The sequence below is a fragment of the Bison bison genome, unplaced genomic scaffold, assembly GCF_000754665.1.
Source record: "Bison bison bison isolate TAMUID 2011002044 unplaced genomic scaffold, Bison_UMD1.0 scf7180017864163, whole genome shotgun sequence".
Lineage (NCBI taxonomy): Eukaryota > Metazoa > Chordata > Mammalia > Artiodactyla > Bovidae > Bison > Bison bison.
In genome coordinates, this window is record NW_011494735.1 from 1,981,537 (window position 1) to 2,000,762 (window position 19,226).

At 34.7% G+C, this 19,226-nt stretch overlaps 1 protein-coding gene across 2 annotated transcripts in view; it reads left to right on the forward strand.

The window, feature by feature from the left end:
• Nucleotides 1-19,226, forward strand: part of CPNE8 (copine VIII) — a 274,643-nt gene that overhangs the window by 133,369 nt on the left and 122,048 nt on the right. For both annotated transcript variants that reach the window (XM_010841510.1, XM_010841509.1), the window contains exons 7-10: nucleotides 531-594; nucleotides 10,024-10,127; nucleotides 15,669-15,773; nucleotides 17,124-17,165. In XM_010841510.1, the coding sequence (XP_010839812.1) occupies nucleotides 531-594; nucleotides 10,024-10,127; nucleotides 15,669-15,773; nucleotides 17,124-17,165 (315 nt within the window). The remainder of the gene's footprint in view (nucleotides 1-530; nucleotides 595-10,023; nucleotides 10,128-15,668; nucleotides 15,774-17,123; nucleotides 17,166-19,226) is intronic.

Sequence of the window (19,226 nt, forward strand, 5' to 3'; positions counted from 1 at the left end):
CGCAAAGAGTCAGACATGACTAGATGACTGAACAACAGCAGGGAAGAGTTTTAACACACTGTAGTATGCTAAGGTGTAGGAACCGGCACAAAGGAAAAATAAGCCCAAATAAATAACCATATTGAAAGAAGAAAGAAATATTGAAAACCAAATTAGGAATACATTGTAATCACATAATAGATATCTTAGAAATCATGGGAGAATATTTCTCATAGATACTGTGTTATATTGTATTAATTATCTATTATAAACAGTATGAAGCTATTGGAGATTCTTGGGCAAAGTACTGAAATGTTGAAAAGATTTATTAGTAAGTGTGAATCTATTAGTAAGTGTGGATCTATTAGTAAATGTGGTTTTATTAGTAGTAGGATAAACTCAAGTTTGAAACAGGATATATTTTATTAGAGCACAATTATTAGTAGTATGCTTTTTTTTGTTTATATAAAAATAGCATATATATTTAATATTAATTTATTTTCTATATATAGAAATATCATTGTGTTTAAATATGCTTTTTGTTGTTTTAGAGGAATTCCAGGGAAGAAATGTGGTACAATCATACTTACAGCAGAGGAATTAAACTGTTGCAGAGTAAGTAAATATTTCTTTGGATTAGACAGTAGTTCCAAAACTTCTTTGAAATGGTATTTCTCAAACTATATTTAAATGATTATTCTTGAGTAATTTTAGCAAAAATAATTAAAACTAAATTATATAATTCTATGATTCATAAAAATATTATTTTAGGTAGTACTTTAGCTAGAGAGGCTACATTCTATAGTCCAGTTTTAACAGTCTTTTTAATGAATAGAAATTGTTAAAATAAAATCTAATATCATTTTGGGGTGGCTAATCAATTGTATTAGTTAAATTTTTGTAAAAATTTGAAGATTTTATGTGTGACCCTGAAGAAATATTTCTAGTCAATTGTCTGTAACCATTTTGTGTAACATACTTGTTTTTCTGTATTTCTGACTGAATTAATTCAGTATTTATATGTGGGGTCATATTTTCTTAGCTTGGGAAGCCCACATTTATAGAAATAACCAGCTACCACTCCAACTGAGTGTAATAACATAGAGTGTATATTTATTAATCTTAGAAAATGACTAGTTTTAGTTGTGATTTGTGGACCTAATTAGCTTTCATACTTCTTGTCTCTGAATTTGTATATGTGTATGATAATCCGTGTTTATATGATGAAGGATACATATTCTTTATTGTGACATTAAAATGCTATTTTGACAAAATCTTGATATTATTTTGTATAACTGTGCTAATGAACAAACTATTTTAAGTTCTGTTTTGTACTAGGTGTAACATATCAAGGGCATAGATTGAGAGTATTGCCAGTCTGCATCTTAAACATATTTTGCTTTCAATTCTGTTGTTTAATTTGGAGAAACAGAAAACTATAAAGCTTCCATGCAAATGAAGTGGAATATGTTATTTAGTGATCTAGAGGCATTTTCACCACTCTTTATGAAAATAAAGCTTTAAAACATCTGAAATTTCCTTTCAATATACTTATTAATAATACTAATTATTTTTTACATATTTCCCATACTTAAAAATTATAGATCTAGAATTTTTTAATTTTTAGGAATCTTGACCTAACTTCACATATGCATCTTACATTCTTATTCTTAGCTAAAGACACTGATAATCAGCATCAGTGAAATAATATAGCTGTGCTAGTAGAGTAGAAGAAACAAGTGTGTTCAAAGCAGTGATCATAGTTAACTTCAGAAGTGAGAATGTGTTTTATTTATTTTTTTAACTTTTTATTTTATATTGAAGTATAGCCAATTAACAATGTTGTGATAGTTTTAGTGGACAGCAAAGAGACTCAGCCATGTATATAAATGTCGCCATTCTCTTCCAGACTTCCCTACCGTTCATGCTGCCACATAACGTTGAGCAGAGTTCCCTGTGCTACATAGTAGGACCTTGTTGATTTTCTATTTTAAATATAGCAGTGTATCCCTGTTGATCCCAAAATTCCTGAATGTCCCTTCCCCCCACCCATCCCCCTAGCAACCATAAGTTAAGTCTGTGAGTCTGTTTCTATTTTGTAGATAAGTTCATTTGTATTATTTCCTTTTAGATTTCACATATGAGGGATGTCATGGAATGTTTCTCAGTCTCTGTCTGACTTAGTTCACTTAGCATGACAGTTTCTAAATTCATCCAAGTTTTAAGTATTTTATGGTACTTTAAAAGTATCAGGCATTATCACTTAAAATTTGTCATGAAATAATTTTATTTCATATTAGAAATTATCAAATTGACAAGTACTTTCTTGAAAACACATTGCCAGTTGTTAGCTTGAGCATACAATGTAGAATCAGGACACCTAAATTTCAGTATGTCTCTTTCACTATTTGGCTGAGTGAAAAGTTTTGGAGCTTTAATTTCTACATTTTTAAACTGCTAAAAGACTTCATACAGGTGCACTTCATTTTATTGTGCTTCACTTTATTGCATAGTGCATATATTGTATTTTTTGCAAATTGAAGGACTGTCATAGACCTGTGGTGAAAAAGTCTTTTGTCACCATTTTTCTAGTAGTATTGCTCACTCTAATCTCTGTGTCACATTTTATTAGTTTTTTCAAAATATCAAAATTTCTCATTATAACGTTTGTTATAGTGATCTGTGATCAGGGGTCTTCAGTGTTGCTATTGTAATTGTTTTGGGGCACCAAGAAATTAATAAAAGTGTCTGTGCTGCCTGCTCCATGAACTGGCCATTCCCCCATCTCTCTCCCTCTTGCCAGGCATCCTTATTCTCTGAGATACAACAATATAGTAATTAGGACAGTTAATATCCCTATATCGGACACAACTGAGCGACTTCACTTTCGCTTTTCACTTTCATGCACTGGAGAAGGAAATGGCAACCCACTCCAGTGTTCTTGCCTGGAGAATCCCAGGGATGGGGGAGCCTGGTGGGCTGCCGTCTATGGGGTTGCACGGAGTCGGACACGGCTGAAGCAACTTAGCAGCAGCAGCAGCATGCTCTATTAATGAAACAATAAGGCCTGATTGACAGCATATCTGTTTACAACATGGTTTACTGAATTTTATAAATTAATTAATTAATTTTAATTGGAGGATAATTACTTTACAATATTATGACAGTTTCTGCCAAACATAAAAGTTTCAGCCACATGTATACAGTTGTCGCCCCATCCTGAATCCCTCACCAACCTCCCTCCCCACCCCTATCCCTCCGAGTTGTCCCAGAGCACTGGCTCTGGGTGCCCTGCTTCATGCATCAAACTTGCACTGGTCATCTACTTTACATATGGTAATATAAATGCTTCAATGCTATTCTCTCAAATCATCCTACCCTCGCCTTCTCCCACAGAGTCCAAAAGTCTGTTCTTTACATCTGTGTCTCTTTTGCTACCCTGCATGTCAGATCATCACTACCAAATTTCTAAATTCCATATATATGTGCTAATATACAGTATTTGTCTTTTTCTTTCTGACTTTCTTCACTCTGTATAATAGGCTCCAATTTCATCCACCTCATTAGAACTGCCTCAAATGTGTTCTTATTTATAGCTGAGTATTTAAGCCCATGAGCTTCCCAGGTGGTGCTAGTGATAAAGACCCCACCTGACAATGCAGGAGACATAAGAGATCCAGGTTCGATCCCTGGGTTGGGAAGATCCCCTGGAGAAGTGCATGGAAACCCACTCCAGTATTCTTGCCTGGAGAATCCCGTGGACAGAGGAGCCTGGCAGGCTACAGTTCGTTCATAGGGTCATACAGAGTCGGACATGACTGAAGTGATTTAGCACAGCACAGCACATTTAAGCCCACTGTTGTGACCTATTGCTCAGAAAAAAAAAGGTTCCTTTCAAAATAATACTGCTTATTTACAATGCACCTGGCCACATAAGAGTTCTGATGGAGATGTATGAGTTTGATGTTATTTTCATGCTTACTAACACACTAATTCTGCAAACCATGGCTCAAGGAGTAAGTTTGACTTTCAATTCCTGTTACTTAAGAAATAATACATTTCATAAAGTTATAGCTTCCACATTCCATAAAGTTATATGAAATAATACATTCCATAAAGTCATAGTGATTCCTCTAATAGATCTGGGCAAAGTCAATTGAAAATCTTCTAAGAAGAATTCACCATTCTAGATGCCATTAAGAACATTCATAATTCATGGGGAGAGGCATAGATATCAACGTTAACAGGAGTTTGAAAGAAGTTGATTCCAACCCTCACAAGAGGATGACTTTGAGGGGTTTAAGACTTCAGTGGAGGAAGTAACTGATGATATTGTGAAAATGGCAAGAGAATTAGAATAGAAAGTGGAGCCTGAAGATATGACTAAATTGCTGAAATCTCATGATAAGACTTGAATGGATGACAAATTGCATCTTATGGATGAACAATGAAAGTGGGTTCTTCAGATGGAATCTACTGGTAAAGATGCGGTGAAAGTTATTGAAAGGACAGCAAAGGTTGTAGAATATTATATGTACTTAGTTGACAAAGCAGCAGCATGATTTGTGTGGATTGACTTTGGTTTTGAAAGAAGTTCCAACTATGGGGAAAATGCTAGCAAATAGCTTTGCATGCTACAGGGAAATCAATCCTGAAAGGAAGAGTCAATTGATGGGGCAAATTTCATTGTTGTCTTATTCTAAGAAATCACCACAGCTACCCCATACTTCAAGAACCATCACCCTTATCAGCAAGCATCTGTTGACATCAAGTCAAGGCCCTCCACCAGCAAAAATATTGTGACTTGCTGAAGACTCAGATGATAGCATTTTTAGCAATTAAGTATTTTTAAATCAAGGTATGTATATTGTTTCCTTAGACATGTGCTACTGAACACTTAGTAGACAAAGTAGTGTGAGCAATAACTTTTATGCGCACTGGGAAAGCAAAAAATTGATGTGACTTGCTTTATTGTGATAGTCACTTTATTGTGGTGGTCTGGAACAGAATCCACAATATCTTCGAGATGTGTATGTATCTCCCACAGGTGGTACTTTGCAGAATTAAAAAGGGACTGTATTTCTTTCTTGAGAGAGGAAAAGAGCTGGAGGAATCAGACACCCCAAGTTCAGACTATGCTACAAAGCTGTAGTCATCAAAACAGTATGGTACTGGGACAGAAATAGACATAGAGATGAATGGAACAGGATAGAGAAAACAGAGACAAACCAACACACCTGTGCCCAATTAATGTATGAGAAAGGAGGAAAGACTATGCACTATGGGAAAGACAATCTCTTCAACAAATGGTGCTGGGAAAACTGGACACTTACATGTAAAAAAATGAAATTAGATCATTCCATATACAAAAATAAGCTCAAAATGGATCAAAGACCTAAATGTGAGACCAAACACTATGGAGTTTTATAGACAGAACACTCACTGACATGAATTGCAGCAGTATCTTTGTCTGTATCCCAGAGTAATGGGAAAGAAAACAAAGATAAACAGATGGGACCTACTTACACTCAAAAGCTTTTCACAGCGAAGAAAACAGTAAACAAAATGAAAAGATAACCCACAGATTGGGAGAAAATATTTGCAAATGAAATGACCCACAAGAGATTAGTCTCTAAGATTTACAAATAGCACATGAGGCTTAACATCATCTAAGCAAAGAACCCAAACAAAAAACACACAGAAGACCTAGATAGCCAACAGGCAAATGAACAGATGTTCAACCTTGCTAATTATTGAAGAAATATAAATCAAACTTAGAATCAAAATGGATATCTTAAAAAAATCCACCAACAGTAAGTGCTAGAGAGGGTGTTTCAAGAAGGGAACCCTCCCACACAATTGGTGGAAATGTAAATTGCTACAGCCATTATGGATAACAGTATGGAGATTCCTTAAAACACTAAATTTAGAACTACCATATAACCCTGCACTTCCATTCCTGGGCATATGTCCACAGAAAAACATTATCTGAAAAGGTACATATACTCCAATGTTCATCTCAAAATTTCTACGATAGCCAAGACAAGGAAACAACCTAAATGGCCATCAACAGAGAAATGGATAGAAAAGATATGGTACATATAAACAATGAAATATCACTTTGCTATTAAAAAAAAATGAAATAATGCCATTTACAGCAACATGGATGGATCTAGAGAGTGACATACTGAGTGAAGTCAGTCAGACAGAGAAGGAGAAATATTGTATTACACGCCTTAGTTGTGGAATCTAAAAAGAAATGATACTAATGAACTTATTTACAACACAGAAACAGACACAGACTTAGAGAACCAACTTATGGTTGCTAGGGGAGAAGGATGGAGGGAAGCAATACTTAGAGAGTTGGAGATCAACATGTACATACTACTATATTAGAAATGGATATCCAACAATGTCCTACTGTATTAAAAAAGGGGGCATATTAGAGAAATGGATAAATTATAAATTTATACAAATGTTTACTTGTAGTGTGGCAATCCTAATTATTTCAACTTAGTATTCCATAGTTTATTTCAAATGTAACTCTTGTGATATATCTTATCAAATTCTAGGATAGATATTAATTTTGAAGTCATATTGGAAATGTTTCCTCACTCAGTATTTTTAAATAGCTTCAAATTGTCCATAAATAATGTTTTTCATTCTGATTGATTTAACAATATTCACAAAATGTATAATATGCTATTCCATGGTAAGGAAGCTTGTAATAGAATGGCAAGAAAAATAACAACAAGCAACCTCTGTCCTTTTATTCAACACACATGTATTTTTTGAAAACAATATACATTAATCAGATGATTCTGTAGGCAAATATTGATTTTACCATGGAGAATCTAATTTATATTGGGTGGAGGTAACCAAGACTCTTTGAGAAAATTCCTTTTTAGCTTCAGTTCAGTTCAGTTCAGTTGCTCAGTTGTGTCCGACTCTTTGCGACCCATGAATCGCAGCACACCAGGCCTCCCTGTCCATCACCAACTCCTGGAGTTCACTGAGACTCACGTCCATCGAGTCAGTGATGCCATCCAGCCATCTCATCCTCTGTCGTCCCCTTCTCCTCCTGCCCCCAGTCCCTCCCAGCATCAGAGTCTTTTCCAATGAGTCAACTCTTCGCATGAGGAGCCCCAAGTAATGATAAAGATTTCCAGCAGTACAAGCAACTTATATTGGGCCCAAAGAGGGAAAGAGTGTATCCGGTGTGTGTCAGCAAGGGGATGGGAGTTGGGGAATGACTGAAATAAAACTTTATCAGATGAATATGGAAAAAGTTGGTCAGAGTTTTTTTGGTGTTGAGCTTTTGTAGACTATGTTAAAGATTCTGTGCTTATCCAAGGAAAGGCTTAAATAATTTTAAGTTATGAACAAAATTATTTATTTGATGTTTTAAGTCTATTATTCTCCCTGCTGAATGGAGAATCGATTGGATAGGTCCAAGAGCAGAAGAGGGAGAAGTGAACAAATGCCACTGTGCATATCCAGGTGATTGAAGATTTGATAAATGTTTTAGAGATAGCATCTTGCAACTTGGAGATGAACTAGGTAAGAGGTCAGGAAAGGGAATAGGCAAGTACAACTTCCTTGAGCACTTTGGGCGGATGACGAGTCACTCATTGAATCTGGAAAAATTACAGAACATGTTTGGTTTGAACTTGTTAGAACTTGTTAGAAATGTGAAACATTTAAGTGCATTTCTTCATTAGGAAGTTTGTTATATTAGCGTGGAGTGTTAAAGAAAGTCTTAAAATTCTCTCAGGGTGCATTAAGCATAAGAGTTTAGAAAAATGTAATGATGTTCTTATATTTCTAAAAGTAAGTGAATGCTTGTGTTTTCCCCAGAAATTAGATTTCGTGTTTGATATAGATGGAATCTCTCCTGTTATTTTCCTGAGTAATTCCAAAAATATTTTCCACAAGTTTATATCATTTGGTGCATTGAAAGCAATATTTTATTTTGAGTTATTCATTTTCCAAGCCTTATGAAATATAATTTGAAAAACTACAATTTGGTATTACATTTACCAATGATCGGGCTTCCCAGTTGGTGCTAGTGGTAAAGAAACCCCCTGTCAATACAGGAGATATAAGAGACGTGGGTTGGATCCCTTTGTTGGGAAGATCACCTGGAGAAGGAAATGTCAACCCTCTCCAATATTCTTGCCTGGAGAATCCCATGGACAGAGGAGCCTGGTGGGCTACAGTCCATGGGGTTGCAAATAGTTGGACATGACTGAAGTGTCTTAACATGCATGCGCACGTTAACAGTGATCATATGAAAATTCATTTTACTCTTTGAAGTGTAATTCACCATCCATTTGAAATATACACAGTTCAGAATTCTACTGTGTATTTTAAGTGCATCATAATATTTTTTTGGTAATTTATGTTTTGTTTTAGGTGCTTTGGAAGAATGTCTTAGAGAAGTCATTTATTTCTGTGGCAAGACTAATGTCTTTGTCCCATGTTCTTGGAAAATCACCTCTCTCCTAAGGGCATTTTAATATATGTGAAGATGAGAGGGAAAGAAAAGAAACAGAAAAGTAAAACCAGTCCTTCCTTTTCAATTTGCCTTGATTTTATGTTTTATTTTCAGGGTGACTCTATCATTATTTCCTTAAAGAAATTTTTGATTTTTTAACCTCAAATTGATCATGGTTGCAAAGTTTGAGTTGATGGTGATATCCATATTTTTATTTTCTCTGTTCTTTCAGTTTTCTTGAAAATATTTATTGTTACTATGCCAGCTTAGGCATGTATTTCCTTCCCTATTATGGGTGTTCAACTGGTAAAGTTGAACTTCTATATGACTTCTATATGTTAAATAACAAAGTAAAATAATACCCCCCAATGCTTTTGAAATCCAGAAATCTGGAGTTATAAACTTCTCAGAAACCATCTCTTCATTCCCAGACTCTAGCCTAAGCATTCCTTGAGAAATGTTTGCTGAGTAAGAATATGAATGGATTAATCAATGAAAAAGACAGATAGCATCACCTCTTGAATGGAGTTCTGGAATTGCTGAAAGAAAATAAGGAGAATTAGGTGGATGCTTAGTAACTTTTGTTGAACTCTGCAAAATGAAGCAGTGAATGAGAGAGTGCCTTTTTAATCTTTGTCAACATTTTCACCAAGCAGTATTTAAAAATGTGACCTTTTGATTTAATATGAATTACTTTGACTCTTCCATCTTCAAAAATTAACATCTGCTTTCATTTAAAGAAAAACAAATCCAGAATACCGATTTTAATTTTTAAATTACTATATAATTTATACCTTTTAAATATGTTTATCATCACTGAATAATGTTTAACTTCCTTGATTTATGATACCTCACCTTGTTTAAGTTAGTTATGAGGATTATAAGTCCTTGAGTATATAAATTGATAAAAATATTTGGTTTTATATAATAATTAGTATAGAATAAGTGATTTAAATTGGGGGTGAAATGAAAGTGCTTAACTAAAAGCCCAATATAATACAAATTATTTTTAAATGTAGCTATGGAGAAATTGTGGTGCACTTTTGCTTAATTAAGAAGGAACCTTATCCCCCATTTAGATAGCAAACTATGTTGTCAGTCTGGATCTGTCTTATGCTTCATCTAATCATCTGATACATCTCAATATCTAATACATGGTAGATAATAGTAGATGCTTAACAAATATTTCCTGAGGAAATTTAAAAAAAAAAAAAAAAAACTTCTAAAAATGTGTACCTGAATAACTGAAGATGTGAATAGAGATCTTATAATATTGGCTACACAGAGTTATCTAACTTACTAGGGCAGGAAAGGTTAAAGGATTTTAATAAATAATAATTCTGTGACTAGAACAAGAACTTCCAAGAGTCAATTTTTTAGTCTTATAGCCCCTTAAAATGTAATTTGATGTTTTCTGGAACTTTCCCACATTTGGCCATTTGTATGAAAATGGAAAATTTGTTTGCTTGTCAGGTCTTGCTTGTGATCTGCAGTTTCTAGTTACTTATAACCCAGGTTTTGAGCTTTTATATTAATTTTGTTTGTAGGATGCTGTTCTAATGCAATTTTGTGCAAATAAATTGGACAAGAAGGACTTCTTTGGAAAATCAGATCCTTTTCTTGTATTTTATCGAAGTAATGAAGATGGCAGGTAGATTTATCTTTTATGCATTTTAAGTCTATGATAAGTATGCTATTTAAATTATCATTTTTTCTAGAGAAGCTTATTAAATTGATAAACAGTACAATATTTTGGTATTCACAAGATTGATAGGATTTTTTTCATTTCAATAACAATGTATAACTTTATAAGCATTTTATATGTTTTGTTTGATATTTATAATGAATGGTTTTCAGCTTCATAGAAATATTTCCTCTTCTATTGCATTAATAGTATGGAAGTTTTATTTTTTTGTAGAAATCTGAAATGCTGAAACTAATGTATTTTGTTAATAGAACTGAACTCAAGCAGATTTCTTGGAGAGAAACATGGATTTTTATTGGTTGCTTTTTATACTACATGGTTTTTTCAATAATATATGGCATTCAAGAAAATTTTTCATTTTATTCTAGTAATTTGAATATTTTACCAGTTATGATTAGACTGGTTTCTATGTGATTTGAAAATATATTATAATTTATTTTAATTTTTATTGCAGTATTGTTGATATGTAATATTATATGTTACAGGTGTGCAAAATAATGATTCACAATTTTTAAAGGTTGCACTTCATTTATAATTATTATAAAATATTGGCTGTATTCCCTGCATTGTACAACATATCCTTGTAGCTTATTTTATGTGAAATAGTTTGTACCTGTTAATCTCTTCCAGTATTTCTCCTCCTATGTCCTATCTCCTATCTCCTCACTGATAACCGCTAGTTTGTTCTCTGTATCTGTGAGATATTTTATATCTGTATCTGTGCTTCTTTTTGTTATGTTCACTAGTTTGTTGTATTTTTTAAATTCCCCATATAAGTGACATCATATAGTATTTGTCTTTTTCTGTCTGACTTACTTCACTTAGCATAATACCCTCCAAGTCTATCTATGTTGTTGCAAATGGCAAAGTTTTATTTCTTTTTTCATGACTGAGTAGTATTCCGTTGTGTAGAGTATAATTTAATACATATGACTTTACCATGAAATACATTTGTATTAGTTTCTGTGATTCTTACTGTATTTTAAATATTAAGGAGAAAGTTTAATTGTTAAAATTATGAGCTAATAAAGGTTCTACTGCCTAGGTGTATACTGTGACCCTGCTACTTAATAGTTATGGGACCATAGGCAAGTTTTAAAACTCATGTGGGGCTCATTTCCTCATGTGTAAAATGGGTTAATAATCATAGTTACCTCCCAGGGCTGTTGAGAGTATTAAGTGCATTACTACACAAAAATCATTAAGACCTTACTTAACGTAAGAATTATGTTAGCTGTTATTATTATTTTATTATCTTATGGTATAATGTTTCCTGTTTTCCTTAACTATGCATAATAAAGTAGTAGCTAAAAAGAAAATGTCATTGGGAGATTAAAATGAGAGGAATTGGCTGTTTTAAAAAAAAGGTAACCTACTATACTTATAAATGAAATTATACATGTTAATGTTATGTAATAAGTATAAAATAGTACATAAAAATAGGACGTTTGCTATTTAAAGTGAATATACCGAAATATAAAATGATGCTTTACAGAGTGTAGAATTTTTGTTGATGCAATCACTGGGAAACTATTGATTATTTTTGTTATGGTATCATATTGTTAGATTTTGCATGCTTCTTTTGTATTTCAGTGGTAAAAATGTTAGAGTAGCATTTACATCTGAACACTAATTTTACCCATGTGAAAAATATTGGACAGTGAAGACAATAATCATATTTTTCAGTTTTTTGCAGAGTTAAAAATAAAAAACTAAAAAATCATTCAAAATTTCTTGAATAACAAAGAATAAAGTTCATGTTTACTCTTGTCTGAACAACCTATTTCCTGAATTTTCTCTTTTATTCTTACTTCTTTAGTTACAAAATTAGTTGCACAATTATAGAGTTTCAGTCCACCACACATATAATGCCACTGGTAAGAGAATATTACAAAATTTTGTTATGCTTGTAAAAATGGTATTAACTTATTTATTAAATAAAATGTGAATATTGACTACAACTAATCTAAAAATCTAAAATCATTTAAAAACAACTCAATGTATTTTAATACAGGTTATTCAATAAAAATATTTTTCTTATAACACTATTTGTAATAAATATATACACATGCTTATATGTATATAGCAGTACTCCTGAATATTAGCACTGCAGAGACTCCTGTCAGAGTTTTCACTAGTGACACTAGTGCTGGAACTATTAGTGACTTTTTGTTGCCTATATACCATATAAGTTCAGTTCAGTTCAGTGGCTCAGTCGTGTCCGACTCTTTGCAACCCCATGTACCACAGCATGCCAGGCCTCCCTGTCCATCACCAACTCCCAGAGTTTACCCAAACTCATGTCCATTGAGTTGGTGATGCCATCCAACCATCTCATCCTCTGTCGTCCCCTTCTCCTCCTGCCCTGAAACCCTCCCAGCAATGAGGGTCTTTTCCAATGAGTCAGCTCTTCACATCAGGTGGCCAAAATACTGGAGTTTCAGCTTCAACATCAGTCCTTCCAATGAACACCCAGGACTGATCTCCTTTAGGATGGACCAGTTGGATCTCCTTGCAGTCCAAGGGACTCTCAAGGGTCTTCTCCAACACCACAGTTCAAAAGCATCAATTCTTCAGTGCTCAGCTTTCTTTATAGTCCAACTCTCACATCCATACATGACCACTGGAAAAACCATAGCCTTGACTAGACGGACCTTTGTTGACAAAGTAATGTCTCTGATTTTAATATGCTGTCTAGGTTGGTCATAACTTTCCTTCCTGGGAGTAAGCGTCTTTTAATTTCATGTCTGCAATCACCATCTACAATCATTTTGGAGCCCACAAAAATAAAGTCAGCCATTGTTTCCACTGTTTCCCTGTCTATTTGCCATGAAGTGACTGAACCGGATGGCATGATCTTAGTTTTCTGAATGTTGAGCTTTAAGCCAATTTTTTCACTCTCCTCTTTCACTTTCATCAAGAGGCTCTTTAGTTCTTCTTCACTTTCTGCCATAAGTGCTTTACAAATGAGAATGACAGATGACTACTTAGTTTATAAGTAGCTCACTAAGAAGGTGAGTCAGTTTATTAAGAGAAGTTTCAAAGTAATTTTGATTAATCCTTTAGAGTTTTCTCTATCATTTATGTTTCTTTTAATGTTTTTTTGCCCTGGGTGATTCCTATATTGCTTTGGGTGATTCAACTTTGAGAGCATTTGACCACATTATACAAACACATATTCTCTTGAGCTCTGTCAATTTAGTAACATGAGTTTCTTTCGACAGGTAAGGCTACTACCAGGAAGAGTGTAGTGCTAACGCCATAAATCTTAAACTGAAAACATGATCCATTCATATTATGTTTCTCTTTGATCTCGTAATGAAGAGAGACCCTTTCTTGACCGTGAAGAGGAAAATGGACTCAGTGCCCTTTCAAAATGGAATTATTTTCTTATAGGGTCTAGTTGCAATATGTTCATCATGGTGTAGTTATATAATATTCTCATGATCATGACTATACGAGGGATCCCTGCATTTAGAACACTACATGCCTAAGGGTTTAGTGAAAGTTGAATTTAGGTATTGTTCTAACCAAGATCATTTAAAACATTTTATAGCTCTTGAACTGCTGCATAAATTTGCATTGCTGCTAAGTAGCTTCAGTCATGTCCGACTCTGTGTGACCCCATAGACGGCAGCCCACCAGGCTCCCCTATCCCTGGGATTCTCCAGGCAACAACACTGAAGTGGGTTGCCATTTCCTTCTCCAATGCATGAAAGTGAAAGTGAAGTCGCCCAGTCGTGTCCGACTCCTAGCGACCCCATGGACTGCAGCCCACCAGGCTCCTCTGTCCATGGGATTTTCCAGGCAAGAGTACTGGAGTGGGGTGCCACTGGCAAGAATATTACCAGGACCTGATTGATGTCCAGAGATTAAATGGCTTGGTGGAAACAATACTGAAATTTGAATCAGAAAACTAGTTTAAGGTTTCATGGATTCTACTGCTTATTATATATTCTTTAATTGCTATCTTTCTTCCCTCTAGGAATAAGCAACAGTTTAGATTTAAAAAAAAGAACCACATATTGAATGGTCTCTACTATAAATCCATTATGTTAATCTTAAATAAGCCTTTGACCCTCCTCAGAAATCATTCCTTTTTCTTAATCCATCAATGTTCCTCTCTCCCAGACAGTTATGGACTTTTCCCCTCTTTCTTATTTACTGTTTATCTTGTTTCCTATTTAATAAGACAATGCAAGCAAATGGAGAAATTCCTTAAGATCCCATCACAATATCTACCCCTGTGTTTGGTCTTCCCAAATGCTCTGCAAAATGACTATCCAAGTGCTTCCAAGGCCTACTACTCCATTTTGATGCCCTCTGTCCTATCCACTTCCATCTACTTCAGGACATTACTCTAGCCTTCTTCCCCTTTCACTCATACATCACAAATAGTCTTTTCTCTAATGTATTTTTCCTTTAGCATACACGCTTGTTGTTCTTAACTTCATCTTGAAAAAAAAACTAAAAAGTGACAAAAAACACACCTTTCACTTGACTAATCTTTCCCCTTTAAGTTATCCTCAAGTTCTCTTTTTTCTTATTACAGCTAAACTGCTCAAAAATGTTTACACATTCTGCCTGTTTCTCTTCTCTTTCTTAGACTCATTCTAACCAGATTTTTGTGCCCAGTATTCCAATAAATTTCTCAAAATTACTGATAACCTTCATGTTTAGTGACTGATAGATACTTTTCACTGCAACATGTCACTACAATTTTTATAGAGATTATTTACACAGCAGTTTTAGGATTTATTGAATGTTCAGGTCATTTTTAGTAAACTCATTGCACAATTGCAATTTTTAATTTTTTTAATATTTTTTCATTTATTTTTGGCTGTGCTGGGTCTTTGTTGCTACACGTGGGCATTTTCTAGTTTCAGAGACCAGGGGCTATTCTCCAGTTGTGGTGTATAGACTTCTCACTGTGGTGGTTTCTCTTGTGGAGCCCGGGCTCTAGGGCATGCGGGCTTCAGGAGTTGCGGCACATGGGCCCAGTAGTTAATAGTTCAAAGGCTCCAGAGTGCAGGCTCAGTAAGCTGTGGTGCATGGGCTTAGCTGGCCCATGGCAACGTGGGATCGTCCCAGACCAGGGATAGAACTGGTGTCCCCTTCATTGCAAGGTGGATTCTTAACCACTGGGCCACCAGGAAATTCCCTCATTGCTTTATGTTATGATGCTGCTGCTGCTGCTAAGTTGCTTCAGTCGTGTCTGACTCTGTGCGACCCCATAGATGGCAGCCCACCAGGCTCTTCTGTCCCTGGGATTCTCCAGGCAAGAATACTGGAGTGAGTTGCCATATGTTATGATGAGCTAATCTTTAAAGTTTTGAAACAGCAAATCTTTTTATTGACTGATATAACAGTAACAGAGGGACAGGCAACCTGTATTCTGAACAAAATATAAAGAAAGAAATGATTGCTAAGGCATATATTAGAACTAAATCATGAAAATAACTGGAAAACTTTTTTTTTTTTTTACAGTTTTACAATCTGTCATAAAACAGAAGTTGTCAAAAACACTCTAAATCCTGTATGGCAAGCATTCAAGATCTCAGTAAGAGCTTTATGTAATGGCGATTATGACAGGTAAAATAAGTGTCAACTTGTCTGAGAGTTTTAATCACTGTAGATTTTGTATCCAATAGTCTAAGTTGAATTTTTAAAATTAAGATGGCTTCTTTGCCAATGTAAATGTGTATTTACCAAAGCATAGTTGACTTATTAAGAATTTTTTAAGTAACATTTTTTACCCATAATGATATGGGCAAGAGGAATAATTTGACTAATTAAAATTTGATTTGACTGAATTTTCAAAAACAAAAATGTGCAAAGTGCTAAAAATATATTGAATATTTGTTTATTTTAACATATGCAAAAGTATCCCATAATTTTTATAGCCTCAGAAACCTTTTATAGGTTTTCATTTGGTATTATCTTTCTAGAAAGGAATAAGTAAATATACAAAAGATGTAAAATTATTATTATGTATGTTATCAACCCTGTTTACTCCTGAGAATCCTATTTGACATCATCATTCTCATGGTCACTGAGTTATAAAAGTTCTACAGATCTAGAACAGGGAGATTCTGGTGTTTTACAAATAAGTAGGTCATGTGGCCCTAAAGATCTTCCCACAATATACCTGAAGATTTATTCATATCAAAGTTTTTTCTTTTTCTTATGAAGATGGATTATAAGATTACTATATAAAAACCCCTTCTCACCCCAAAACATATTTTATCTTACTACTTGTATATTAGAAAAATGAAAATTTATTCTATTAACTAAAATCATAGGAAAAACTATCCATTACCAATATGTCATTAGATGTTCTTAAAATGTATTATGCTACTTGCCTGTCACTTTATTCATTTAATAATGTCACAACTTTATTTAATTGGACTCATTCTTTCTAAGACCATGATTTGTATAATACAGTTAGCAGCATCAGCATCACCTGATGAAACTTGTAAAAATTCAAGTTCTTGGGCCCACCCCCGGGACTACTGAACCAGAAACACTTGGGCATGAGGTCACATAATTCACATTTTTACAAGCCTTCCATGTGATTCTAATATATGCTGAGTTTGAGAAATACAAACTCAATGTCAAAACACGAAGTCAATGGTTTTGAAGACTGGAAAAGTAGCTCTATGCTCCTCATTGAAGAGCTGTGTCAAACTATAAATGGTTTTCCTGTTTAATTTCCTATTCTGTTTAAAGAATTTAAAAATCTATGTGATTTTAAAAACCTATTTTAAAGTAAAAATTGAAGACTAGTATTAAAATCAGAAAATCAGCTTTATTTTGTAAAACTTGAAAGTATACAATATTTTATCTAAGAAAGTCTATAACTTATTTTTTAACTTTCAGTCATATGTTAATTTGATCTTACTAAGTAACTTTACCCTGTGTGTATGTTTTCACCATGGACAGAACCGTCAAAGTAGAGGTGTATGACTGGAATCGAGATGGAAGGTAAGACATTGTCTTTTGTTTTGTTTTTGCTCTTACAAATTAATATGCTTTAAGAAGCAAATATACTGAAATGACCACATTTTCCCATTTTAAATTTTGAATTGTGTATTTTTGTCTTGTTTTTCTGTTACTAAAGTGTTCACGTGATATTTTAAGAATGAGTGTATTCAATTTGCAAAATAAAATAGAGGTCTTCCTCTATTTTTAATAGTAATAAAAATATAGTAATTTTAGAAACTACTAAAATTGCTAGTAACATATTAAAGATTACTAGTAATATAGTAAAGATTTTCAACTTGGACTTGATTTCTCATTGTGTACAATTTATAGACATCTAGTTTTATAGCTGTAGAGTTGTGATTCTCAAATTTCTGCATCTCATAATCTCTCTGAAGATTTCTATAACCTTTCTACCGCACATCATCCATGGGAACACATCTGAGCTCCCCTTCCACAAAAAAGGAGCACATACCTCACAAACAAACAATAAAACAAAACTCTAGAATTATGTCTGCTAATTGCCAATAAAAATAGGTAAGCAGAGTTCTGAAATTATGGTTTCCCTCTGCATAGCGCAACATGTTAATAAGTAAGAGAGGAACACACCACTGTTTTTTCTTTAGATATATTCTCACTATTTCTAATGTTTTAAGTAAGACTGATATTGAGGTGTGTTTTTAAATTTATTTATTTTTAATTGAAGGATAATTGCTTTACAATATTGTATTGGTTTCTGCCAAATATCAATATGAATCAGCCATAGCTAAACCTATGTCCCCTCTCCCTTGAGCCTTCCTCCCGCCTCCCTGTCCATCCGACCTCTCTGTTACAAAGCCCTGGTTTCAGTTCCCTGAGTCATATAGCAAATTCCCATTGGCTATCTATTTTACATATAGTAATACATATGTTTCCATGTTACTCTCTCCTTACAAGGCATCCTCTCCTTCCACACCCCAGCCCTGTGTCCGTTAGGTCTGTTCTCTATCTTTAGGCCTCCATTACTGCTCTGCATATAGGTTCATCAGTAGTCTTTCTAGATTCTACATATATGCATTAATATACAATATTTGTTTTGTCTTTCTGACTTATTTCACTCTGTGTGATAGGCTCTAGGTTCATCCACCTCATTAGAACTGACTCAAATGCGTTCCTTTTCAAATGCTGAGTATTTAAGCCCATGGGCTTCCCAGGTGGTGCTAGTGGTAAAGAACCTGCCTGACAATGCAGGAGACATAAGAGATCCAGGTTCGATCCCTGGGTTGGGAAGATCCCCTGGAGAAGTCCATGGCAACCCACAGTATTCTTGCCTAGAGAATCCTGTGGACAGAGGAGCCTGGCAGGCTACAGTTCATAGGGCCACACAGAGTTGGACATGACTGAAGTGACAGAGCACACCTAAGCCCACTGTTGTGACCTATTGCTCAGAAAAAAAAAAAAGGTTCCTTTCAAAATAATACCTATTTACAGTGCACCTGGCCACACAAGAGTTCTGATGGAGATGTATGAGTTTGATATTATTTTCATGCTTCAGATCAGATCAGTCACTCAGTCGTGTCCGACTCTTTGCGACCCCATGAATCTCAGCATGCCAGGCCTCCCTGTCCATCACCGACTCCCGGAGTTCACTCAGACTCACGTCCATCGAGTCAGCGATGCCATCCAGCCATCTCATCCTCTGTCATCCTCTTTTGCTCCTGCCCCCAATCCCTCCCAGCATCAGAGTCTTTTCCAATGAGTCAACTCTTCGCATGAGGTGGCCATACTGGAGTTTCAGCTTTAGCACCATTCCTTCCAAAGAAATCCCAGGGCTGATCTCCTTCAGAATGGACTGGTTAGATCTCCTTGCAGTCCAAGGGACTCTCAAGAGTCTTCTCTAACACTACAGTTCAAAAGCATCAATTCTTCAGTGCTCAGCTTTCTTTATAGTCCAACTCTTGCATCCATACATGACCACTGGAAAAACCATAGCCTTGACTAGACGGGCCTTTGTTGGCAAAGTAATGTCTCTGCTTTTCAATATGCTATCTAGGTTGGTCATAACTTTTCTTCCAAGGAGTAAAC